This window comes from Gorilla gorilla, chromosome 16 (genome assembly GCF_029281585.2).
Source record: "Gorilla gorilla gorilla isolate KB3781 chromosome 16, NHGRI_mGorGor1-v2.1_pri, whole genome shotgun sequence".
In the NCBI taxonomy this organism is placed as follows: Eukaryota; Metazoa; Chordata; class Mammalia; order Primates; family Hominidae; genus Gorilla; species Gorilla gorilla.
Genome location: NC_073240.2, coordinates 95653510 through 95666006, shown reverse-complemented (window position 1 = coordinate 95666006; position 12497 = coordinate 95653510). Strand labels below are relative to the sequence as shown.

The 12497-nt window shown below is 38.3% G+C and overlaps 1 protein-coding gene across 3 annotated transcripts in view; it reads right to left on the bottom strand.

The window, feature by feature from the left end:
- MCTP2 (multiple C2 and transmembrane domain containing 2) overlaps positions 1–12497 on the bottom strand; it is a 262809-nt gene that overhangs the window by 35839 nt on the left and 214473 nt on the right. For all 3 annotated transcript variants that reach the window (XM_055364239.2, XM_055364238.2, XM_063698856.1), the window contains exons 18-19: positions 12071–12193; positions 9416–9457 (exon numbers count right to left, since the gene is read on the bottom strand). In XM_055364239.2, coding sequence (XP_055220214.2) covers positions 9416–9457; positions 12071–12193 — 165 coding nt within the window. The remainder of the gene's footprint in view (positions 1–9415; positions 9458–12070; positions 12194–12497) is intronic.

The following is a 12497-nucleotide window of genomic DNA, read 5'->3' as shown; positions in this document are numbered from 1 at the left end:
GTACCTCTATCATTTTAATCATCCTAATAGCAAATGCTCTTTTCACTCTCTGTACTGCAAAATTTCTCTTTTAAAACAAGATGCTATTGATTTTATGGGTCTTTTCTCTTTATATGTAGCAATATACCAATGGACATATCACAGGAAGTATTACATAGCCTTTAGTATTAGTATTTCCATGTATATAGGAAACGGAAGTCCAGGGAAGTTAAATGATGTTATATACAGCAGACCATGGAGTCAGAGAATGGGGTTCAACTCTGGTCCTGACATCTACTAGCTTGGTGATCATGGCAAGTTCTTTACCCTTTCTGAATTTCAAGTTCAGTATTTGGAAAATGTAGATCATTGTCATTACTCTGATTGGAGTGTGGAGAAAATTAAATATTATCACATATGTAAAGTACCTAGCATATTCCAGGTGCTTCATAAACACCAGTTCCTTCCCTTCAAGAAGGCAAAGCTACAAAAGAAGGAACAACCTTTTGTCTAGTTTAAAGAATACTGGGGTTAATTTAAGTTTCAAAGAAAATGATCTTCCAGGACAAGTCTACTCATGTTGCCCTGAGTTGTATGAAAGATCGTCTGCAGTTCCATCTGTATCATGCTGGCTTTATTTACACATTTCAGATTGAACCAGGGAATGTGGTGATAACACAGTTTAGCAAAGACAACATTACATCTGCTGTTGCTACCAAACTGCCTAGGAAGAGTAACAGTGATTCATTCAGAAAGACATAACTGCTGTCACATGTGCTTCTATTTTCCCTTAACATATAAGGCTTCCAATTTACAGAGGGAAATGTGTAATAAAAATAGTGAAGGCCACTGGTGTGATTAAATAAATGAACAAGATTATTGTGGCTAAATACATAGTTTTAGATTCCTATATTTGAAAAAGAGGGGTATCACTTCTCGTTACAAATGTGAAAAAATGTGGAGGCATAAGTAAAATTCACATGCTTTAGGGGTCTACTTTGTGAGCAAGCCTGCACCACCAAATAATGAAGAGATGAAAGCATGGAATTTTTCAAATTTCATAGGGTTTCCTTGTTTTTTTTAAACACACAATAAAAAAGAAGAGCATTCATTGTGAGAAAAATAAACTAACTTGGTAACCTAAAAATATATATCATATGAAGATGAGTACAAGCCCACCATTTTTCATTATCCATTTATAAAATGTTAAAAGGATTGAGTATTTCTGCTAACTTTTGTAAGCAGTTGAACTAAGAACAAATAATGTGTCTGTGTTGTAACACAATTGTTCTTTTTTTAAGAAGAAAAAAATTTTAAAAATCAGAGGGCAAATCTTTCCTTTCTTAAGGCCTTGTTGGCGTTGGGTCTCCAATGAGTATAGCACCGTAGGTGCAATAAACTAGCTTCGAGCCTCTGGCAGAGAATTAACACCATCAGAATGAATTTACAACTAAGAATTAATTACATAATCAGGGTGTTACTTTAAATCTCTCCTACATGTTCTGATTTCGAAAACTTCTCATTTCTCTATTAATTCCCTAAGCAAAACAGGAGACAAAGTCCTGAAAATTGACCATGTCAGGAAAAAATGCTTCTGACATGCTTAAAAACTGAGTAGTATTTGTCACAGGATGAACAGAATTCTCAGAAGAGATTAATGCAAAAATTTTTATCTCAAAATCCTCCCAGTAATTTCAATCATCTAGACTAAAGATGCAAAAATATACCTTTAGACTTTAAATAAGAATATGTTTGGTCTATTTCATCCCACTGAATATTAAAAGCCTATAATTTGAAAACTTGAAGAACTATAAACATTAGAAATAGATTGAGTGGCATTTAGCATGAAAAAAAGCTTAGCATCTGTCATAACAAAGAACAAGCAGCAATATTTCTGATACATGAAATTAAAAATTATTCTTTGGGAATCCCAGCAATGCACCAGGAGCTGTCATTTAGAATTTCTTCCCATGAGGCATTTTGTGGGCATGCAGGGATGCAGACGCACACGTGCGCGTGCGCACACACACACACACACACACACACACACACACGGAGTCAATGCCACAGCTCGTGCTATTAAAATGGAGTGGGGAGATCTGTACTCTTTCTGGAGTGTACTTCTTTCTCAAGTAGTTCTTTTGCTTTGGGAAATGAATATAAAATAGTATTTGGATTTTGAATCAATATCATTTCTAAGTGGTTTTATATTGCTCTATCTGTTCATTACATAAAGCACTTACTGCACTGGTATTTACCAACACTTTTTTTTTTTTTGTGGCCTGCAACATGAATATCATCTAGTATCAAATAATAGGGTTGAAAAAGTAAAAGGAATACACAGTCAGCTCAATAGGAAGATACTCATAAAATACAACTGAAAAATTGGCAACAGATTAGGGAAAAAAATATTTGGAACCTAGACCCTTGAAAGATTGATTTCATTAAAAGTCTCTCTGCACTAAGTGACAGAACACCAAGCCACCACAAGGTAAACAAGGCTAATGGTTTTCTATAACTGTAACTACTGTAGATAAATATACCAGGGGTGGCAGTTGCTGGTTTAGCTGTGTGAATCCTTTAGTTTTCTCCCAGGTACAGTAAAGGAGTGGGTATAAGATAAAATCTTTGTGTGATTCAGCAATGGAACAAGTTAAAAAATTACTATTAAGATTCAGCTCAAACATCACCTTTTAGCAGTCCTGCCTCACCTAGCATTTCTCCTCTGTTTCCCAACATAGCATCTACAACAACATTACAAACCTTGATGAAAGCAGAAGTCCTAGGGAACTGGGGTTGTTTACTATGAGCACCTTGTTTATGGTTGTAATTTTTGTATTCATAGAGGCTTTGGTACAAAGACATCAATAAACATTGGCAAAATAATGCAGAAAAATGAACCAATAAATTAATGACAGGTTTCCTTCACAATAACGGAGCATGGTCAAAAATAAGATTTAGACCAGAAGAGATGGGTTTGAGTGTTGCCACTGTCCTGGCTGAGAAATCTCATATAAGTTACGGAAGTTCTCTTAGCCTTGGTTTGCTCATTTGTAGACAAGGGAACATACTATGAAACTTCATATTTTGTTTTGAGTACTGAATGAGCTCCTGCATATAAAAGCAGCCTGCAAATTAAAATATTAATATTTTCATAAATCTAATTGCTTAAATAATTCTTACTTGAAATGGCCTTGTTTTAATTTATTATTCTTGTTTAATACTTTATTCCAGTGATTACTTTTCCCTTGAAGAAAAAAGTGGTATCACCCCTTTCTATCAATTATCTCATAAACTCATTGGATAATTGGGTGAGTCACAGTAAAACAGATCAGGGATTTATTTATTTATTTTGAGATGGAGTCTCGCTCTGTCGCCAGGCTGGAATTCAGTGGCATGATCTCGGCTCACCGCAACCTCCGCCTCCCAGTTCAAGCAATTCTCCTGCCTCAGCCTCCCGAGTAGCTGGGACTACCGGTGTGCGCCACCACGCCCAGATAATTTTTGTATTTTTAGTAGAGATGGGGTTTCACCATGTTGGCCAGGATGGTCTCAATCAGATTTATTTTTAAATACAAAAGACATAGCTACTATTTTCAGAAAACCAGTCACTTGTGGATAATCAGGATGCAATGTCTAATGTCTTCTACCTTCTCATGATGGGACAATTCTAAGCAATGGGAAATGAAATATCTAGATGCAATACAGGTTGAGTATCCTTTATCCAAAACGCTTGGGACCAGAAGTGTTCTGGATTTCAGATTGTTTTGGGATTTGGGAATACGTGCATCATGCTGGCTGATCATTCCTAATTTAAAAATCAGAAACCCAAAATGCTCCAATAATCATTTCCTTTGATAATTAGAGCTCAAAAAGTTTCAAATTCTGGGGCATTTTGGATTTCAAGTATTTAGATTAGGGATACTCAATCTATATAGACTACGAAAAAATCAGCGCCTCTGACGTAATTTGGTCAGGCAATGCACATTCGCTAAGAGAAGGACAGGTAATTCATCTAATTGAGTCTGGCATATCACATTTCATAATATTTGAGAATAATATACTACAATCCTTAGAATAGAAATCAGAAAGATCTACTTGTACTAGGAATATTAGTGAGCTTGATAATAAGTAGGATGCTCTGAATAAGGTTCCAGAAGGCCAGACTGATAATATTTCTGGATGACTTCTAAAGGTTATCAAGTCAAAACATTGTTAAGAATGAGAGTTTGATTTTTAAAAAGAATATTTAAGCAAGTTGATTTGCCAGCGGACTACAGGAAATTGGGAAGGCAACCCCCTCTCATCCAAAACACGCATAAACTGATAATTAAGAATTGGCTGGAATCCACTTCACTATAAAAGGCTTGAAAGATGGTATGATAAAAATGTTAGCAATTAAGTCACTTCATCACTAAAAACCATATTAAATCAAATTAAAAGGACTTAAATTAGAATTCCCATGCACTTTATTCCCCTGAAAGTTAGCCATAAGCAGGTCTTTTACAATATGCCCTGTGTATAAATTGTATATCCCTGAAGGTGAGTGTGTGCACATGCAACTATTGTTAACCATTCAAAGATACTCTCTGGCTTTTTATTTTCTTAAAAATACAACACTTTATCATTGTTAAATATCACTGCTTATGTTATAGTTTAAAAAATTACTAATCTAACCAATTTACTGTTTTAGACATTCTTAAGAAAGCGCAAACAGGCCGGTCATGGTGGCTCATGCCTGTAATCCCAGAACTTTGGGAGGCCATGGTGGGCAGATCACATGAGGCCAGGAGTTTCAGACCAGCCTGGCCGACGTGGTAAAACCCTATCTCTAATGCAGTGTGGTGGCACATGGCTGTAGTCTCAACTACTCCAGAGGCGGAGGCACGAGAATCACTTGAACTTGGGAGGCAGAGGTTGCACTGAGCCGAAATGGCACCACTGCACTCCTGCCCGGGCAACAGAGTGAAACTCTGTCTCAAAAAACAAACACACACACACACACACACACACACACACACACACACACACACACACACAAATGAATTATAGACAAAACTACTCTCATTGTCGGATTGTTAAGAAGACCTCCTCTATGAACATCAGTTTTCTCTGGTTAGGATATTATAGATCATCTCCTCTCTCTTTCTGGCACAAGGAAACACAGGGAATGAGGCACAGTGGACTTAACCACATCGTCCAAAGGACTCTACAGGTTAATTCACAGTGAGAACTCCTTCTAGATACATGCCATGTGCTTCTCCCACTAAGAAGGCCCTGTCTGGGTAATGAGGAAGGGACTGACTAATCAATTTAGAGGATGGAAAATCATTTTAAACACTGAAATTAATGGTTTAAACTGTACTTAAATTTTAATGATGACAAACTAATTTGTGAAAATAGAATACAGATACAATACCCATTTGTATCCTTCCATTATAACATGCTCCTCAATCAATCAACAAAAATGGATTAGATGTTTCTTATTTTCTTAAAGGAAAATGTCCATATCTGTTTTTCATCTACAACTGATATAAAAGGGTCATATTGTTTTTCATAAACACTTTCAGGCAATTGTGATCTCATTGAAGATGCTAAAAGGACAGATCATTCAAGTCCTGTTTCTGACAACCTAGTTATGAACAAACCAACCCACAATGCAAGCCTTGGAGCACAGTTTCTTTTTGATAGCATTAAGCAGGGCTTTTTTTCTTTTATTACATGCCCTTATGATTCCTTCTTCCTGATGTTAATAGAAAATGCTGAAATATTCTATGTAAGTGATTGTTGGGCTGGAAAAAGAAAGAAACTCTAGTGCAAGTATTTATACCTTCTGTAATGAAAACAAGATATTATTGTCTTGCTTGACCTTTCCTAAGTATGGGATACAGCATTTTACACAATAGTTTCTTGGTTCATGCTTCAATTACTGACCTTTACTGTGTAGAAAATTAATGCAATTTTCATTGTAATCCATCTGTACAAATAAGGTCCACATGGAAGGATTCCACATATGGAATCTAATACAAATAGGAAATGTCAACTGATTGCTGTTGGCTGAACTTAGCTATTATCTGTTTGTTCTGGAGTCCCTAGAAAACTAGACTTGTAACAAGCAATTTCTTACATGAGCCATCAGGTATTAGAAAGGAGGATTTCCTCTCTTCGAAGTTTAGCTTGTACATTTCATCTCCTACAAGGCAAAAACCTAGTTACCTGAAAGTTCTATGTTATCCCTGAAAGTCTGCAAAAGAAAAGGCAAAATTGTGAAGTCTAATCTGGTTTCTAATACAAGTTACTACCATGAACTTTTCACAATGCTAAGGAACAAGGGGTTACAGTGATGTCATTTTACAACAATCCCTGTTCCAGACAATAAAAGAATGACAGACCCCAGACAGTGTCCTGGTCTGTGCATCAGAGACAGGCAGAACATGGCAAAGCATTCATCTCCCGAGGAAGTTGTGCCAACAGGCCCCGGCACGCTTTTATCTTCCACAGTCGTCTGTGATGGTATTTGGTGGGAAGGAGCACTGGCAATTAAAGAGTGTCACCTTCAAGATGGATGGTTTGGGTAGAAAGAAGTTTCTCTCCTCTTCTGGTTTTGAACAAAATGGCTGTGTGTTTATAATTTGTAAACAGTTCATGTCTCACTGAGTGTGTTACAGTTCCCAGAGGCATGGTCTGTCATGTCTAACACACAACAGAAGCCAGAAGGGCTCAGTGAGTAGACCTTTCTTCCAGCTCACTATGACGGGGAGTCACCCAGTGACTGTATGTCCTGGTCTATGACAAGCACATCTCGGTGGTAGAAGCTGATCTGCACAGAGAAGAAACCAAGTGTCGTAATACATATGTGTGTGTGCACTCAAAAAGTCTGAAAGTTGAAGATTCCTTTAGTTTACAAATCCCTTACAGAAGGAAGAATGAAGAGAGATGGACAAGGATGGAAAAATTCACCAGCCTTTCCTAACAATAGAAGGGTTGTGTTAAGCAGAAGAGGCATAAACAGAAGTCAAAATATCATTTTAGATTTATTCCTCTAGAAGATTTCATAGAAATATAAAATTGGGAAAGCAAAACCACCATGGTTACATTTGTCTATTAAAAAGTGCTATTCAAATACTATAATAAAAACATGTTAAGAATAAACTTTCTCTGGAGGGAAGGAGGAGAACCCTAATGCCAGCACCCTCAACTTGGGACAGGTTGGCACAACTGGTATGGGTTTGGGCCATGCTGAGATGAATGCAACAGCTCCCAGGCTTATCCCTATGGATGCTGCTGTTCCAACTCTTTCTTCAGTCATCCTTGCCCAGAAAGGTTTAAAGCACAGACTAAAGGGCTGTCTCTCCAGACCTTCAGGTAGCTCTTGAAGTACATCAGTGGTAGACTAGACCTTGACAACCACTGGTCTAGACTATGACCTGATTTTGTTGCTTGCCAGTCACTGAATACCATGTTTCCATTCATCTTCTTGTTGGATACTCTCCTTTATTAGATGGGCCAAAGATACATGGTCACCGTTATTCCTAAAGGGGGAGGATACCCTCTTCTACTGGTGGTTCATTTAAACAGGCCAAACAGGAAGAAATCTTCCTTTCATCCCGGCCTTGGTTTATAAACATTTAGAATTTTGCCTAATGTGATGTTATGATATAATAAGAAATGTATGCTTGTTCTTTGTCCCTAGTTCCTGGCACAAAGCTCCTAAAATTCCTGGAGTTTCCTAAGTGATAAGAGAGATATGAACATCTTTTGCTATAATATTTGGTTTGGTCCTCAGTTCCTAAAATAGCTCCAGAGCGAGAGAGATGAGAAGAGCATCTTTTGGCTATTCATAACAAGCCCCTTTCAACCACACCTGACTTTCTGCTAATGAGGAGACTTTTGGAAAGCCTCTGATGATGGGGGAGCTGGTGGCCAGGAGAATCAACCATGATTAGAAGGTTAGAACTTTCAGTACTCCCAGCCCTGACCTGCAGGGAGGGAAGAGGGGGCCAGTGATTGACTTGAACACCAATGCCCAAACATTCAGTCAATTATGCCTATGTAATGAAACCTTCATAGAAACAAAAATACCGTTTCTGGAAGCTTCTGGGTTGGTGAACACATGGAGGTGCTCTAGGGTATGCCCAGAGAGGGTGTGGAAGTTGCACACCCATTCCCCCACCCGTTGCCCTGTGCATTTCTTCCATTTGGCTGTTCCTGAATTGTGTCCTTTATAATAATCAGTAAATATAAGAAAATATTTCCCTAAATTTTGTGAGCCGTTCTAGAAATTTGTTGAATCCAAGAAAGGGGTTGTGGGAACCCCCACCTGATAGCTGGCCAGTCTGAAGGACAGGAGGCCTAGACTTGCAGTTATCACCTCATACAGGTTTAAAATAATTTCATTAATACTTCTGTTTTTTTTTTTTTTTGGTAAAATATCCCATTATGAACCTTATTAACTTAGCTTCCCTTTGACAATATTCAATGACTTAATCACTCAGAAACCGCTAGCTAACATCAAGACATCAATAAGAAACTTGCATCTGTGTGACCCCTTTTCTGAAAAAGGTCATTTTCCTTTAAAAGTATTATACTTGATTTTATTATTTTGCTATTAATGATCCTCTTAACACAACAAATAAGATTTACTTTGTAATCCACCCCATTTGCTTCAAATGGGCAAAACCATCTGGTCCACTCAATTAATTTTAAGGCTCTTTGTATCACAGAGCCAGTGTCTTTGAATACATTTCTATTCAATGGGCATTTACACTGGATACTTACTCTCAAGGTTTCCCCTTTTGCCCTTTGCTCTGCACAAGCTTGCTACATGTTACCATCCCTCGCCCCAGATACCCACAAGTGAAGGGGACTGGAAGTCCATTAAGCTAGTAGCATCTCATTTGGCATTTCACTTGTTTCATTTTATTCCAGAAGGTTTGTCTGAAAGCGTAATGACAACAAAAGCAGCAGATTTGAGAGATTCTCCCAGGAGAAGGAAAAGGACAGATGTACACAGACATATAGCTGAAAACACTGCCAGGAACAGCTGGGAAAATGACAGGCGCGGAAGTGGGTGACCACCCCACAGAGTGCAGACATGAACCTAAAGCAGCAGCAATTTCACTTGATTTACTTTTGACTTCCCAGGCTACCTTTTATCTATAAAGGGGAAGGCTAATCTTGGCTTGCATCCAATGAAAGGCCTCCTATAGTTATGCTTTTTATAACATTTCAATTATTCCTTCTATTTTACCCTTCTCAACCTCATTTTTAAAAATCTTAAAAAGGGATATCCTTTTTAAAAGTTACAATAATATTACTATACTGGTAACTCTACAATATAGAAAAAAAAAAAAGAGACGAGAGAGACTCAACCTGAAGGAATGCTCTCTGTTGACAACACTAGTGTTTTTTTGTGTTCTTTCTTGAACATACGCACCTTGTCATCTTCATCCTCCTCGTCATCTACGTCTGTGCTCTCCTGAAAGGAAATCCCACAACGTGTTTATAGAAACATCAACCGAAATTAACAAATGCAAATTAAACTCAGACACATTTTAAAGCTTGCCTACAGGCTTCAAGCATTTATATTTTTGAAATGCATTATAACCTCTTAAAAAATAACTCTTTTAAAGTTCAGGGACACTGTGGCAGGACTCTAAACAATATGCATAATCTACATAAAACCGCTGACTATAAATAAAGCTATTAGGCCAGTGCCCTTTGAAGGCATCCAGCTTTAAAAATGCATTGCTGAGTTGTACTTTCTGTAAACAGTGTTGTTCTTATTCTGACAGATGAACCAACTGCTACGTTAAGGCTGAGAATACCATACTCCACTAGTGCTGGGCTCATTGTTATAATGACTGCTCTCTCCCTTTGGGGCCATTACTGAAACATTAGACAGTATAAAATGCATTAGTCTGAATATAATCAATCTTAAGAATAAGTTACAGGTTTCTCTGTGGCATTATTATTTTGCCCTGGGTTTAGGGTTAGAAGGGGCAGGTGAGGGAAGGAAACTCAAGGCTCAGATCTGGACTTACGGGTGCCTGGCTTTAGCTCAGGTGCCACAGCACCAGCTGTACTGCTAACGGCCTTGTTTAGATGAATATACAAATCTTGGCTATTTAATGGCCAGAGTTTGACCATAGCACTGCAATGTTTAAAAACTAATATCTGTTGGTACATAATCAAATAGGGTCAGTAGTTTGGAAAGAAAGCTCAGTGTTAGACAACACGGTCTATTTTCAGCTTGAACACTTGCATTTCTGCTTAACCTTGCAAAGGTCAGGCACGCTGTTCAGATGTCACTGTTCCACTAGTAAAAAGAATTGTCAATATCATGCTCTTAAAAGGGAGTAACTCTAAAATATCCAGAGAATACTCTGCTACATTCCATAAAACCACTGAGCAGTCATCAAGAAATTTCTTCAGGGCCGGTATAGCCCTACCTCCTAGAATTCTCACAAGATTCAGCTAGCAGTTTGTGTGGTACTCATGGGTCCTCTGGGGAACTAACCTATTCACAACTGGCAGCAAACATGTCTCATGAAAGCCAATGGATAAACAGGAAGGTAATGAAAACAGGCTATGGGAGGAAAAAACGCTATAATTGGGAGAAGTCTTTAGCTTGGGACATGGTTCCAGTAGTTTTTGCTTTGTGACTTTAGGCAAATCACTTCGTCACTATGCACTGTAGTTTCATAAGACATAAAATGAAAATAGTTCTTGCCTCCCTCATAGTTGTGTTATCGAACTAAATTAGGTAATTATTTTCAATGTTTTATAAATAAAGGCTTTATACATACATACACACTTATGTGCATATAGGTATATTAATATGCACATGTATGCCAGTATATGTACATGCTCTCACATGCACACATATGCACATACTATAAACACATATACACAGTGGGCAACATAAAACCTGCGTAAACATTGTAAAAATGTTAGTTGACAACATAGATATCAGAGATGTTTCTTTGTAAAAATTTCCATTATCTATAACTCTGTGAAACCTCGTCCTTAAATGGATCTATTAAAGCCATTCATTTATTAGCTGGTTCTATTTTCTCACTGATATGTGTTCATGCCTATTGCATTAAATAATTAAAATCAAACAGAATAGAATTTTGAAATTGCCTGAGGTTTTTCCTCTTGCCACCATACTCATTTTTCCCACCTTCCTTCCTAAGTGAAACCAGAAACCTCCCTTAAATCCATTATGAGGACATAAGGAAAAATAAAAACAGTCAGGATTTGATTGACTCTTGGGAAACCAAATGTGAAGGTGATCCATCTAGAAAGAAAATTAATCAAGTCTTAGGACTTTAGATTTTTGTTTTAAAAACTTGGTTCTTGAAGCTGGAATGCCTAGATTACATCATAAAAAAAAAAAGCCTACAAATACAAGTTCCTGGCCACCTAGAGCAGAGCAGAAAAAGATCTTATGGGGTGCAATGAGGGGGCCAGGAGCAGGAGAGTCAGAGTGGAAGTGAGATGAGTAGATGCGGAGAGATGTCTTTGAGAAAGGGTCTTGCTTTCTTCAACAGGACAGGAAGTTTGGGAATTTCCAGACAAATGTGGGCACCTGCAAATAGATGGATCTAAGCCCACCCACTCTCTGATTGCCCTGGGAGTTGACAAGCCTCTGGGAATCTCCTGAGCCTTCAAGCCAGAGAGAACATTGCATAAGATGCCTTCATGGAAAGGCCGGAGTTAGCCCTGCAGAGCTCTCTGCATGCCCAGCAATGGCCCACAGAGCCAGCAAAGGTTTCTCGCTAGTGACTGAGGAGGTTGTTCACAGGAACTCTACAGAGAATCAGATGAGCACACAGACATGTGCTACCAGCATGGAAATGATAACCATGAACCAGAGGCTCCCCTCATGCAGGCCAAGACTCAGGAACGTAAGATGCCACAGAAAGAAGACTCCAGATTATTCATGATAGAAGACCTCCACTGCAAAATGAGTGCCTTTGCAGGGCTGCTCCTTACACCTCAAACGAAATGGATTTGGTGGTGGTGGTAGTTTGTTGTTAACACATTTCTCGGCAGTCAAATGTCAGAACTCCGAATCCTTGCTTACCTGGCTGTCCTGGATGCTGCTGACCTTGCCTTTCACAGGTCTGATGAAATTGTAGACAAAGATCAGCAACAATGCCAAGGGGATCATATATAGTTCCAAATTCCAGACAGTGATCAAAAATACCTGATTGAAAGACAAATAAGAATACACGACTGCTTGATAAAACACTACGGGAGCAATCAAATTCCTACTCATTGATGTAAAGAGATTCAATTGGACTCCTTCTAGTCACATTCAGAAACATTTCCAAACAGGTACGCACACACACAATGATCAACTCATTTTTAGAACTGGTAGCATAGAAAAAGCTGATTAGTCACGCTCTGGAATAGACAGATACAGTGGCTTCATACCTGAAAAGCCCATGGATTTTAGTGTGCCAGAATTTATGGAAAGTAGTATGGAGAAAGTCCAAGGTCACAAAGAC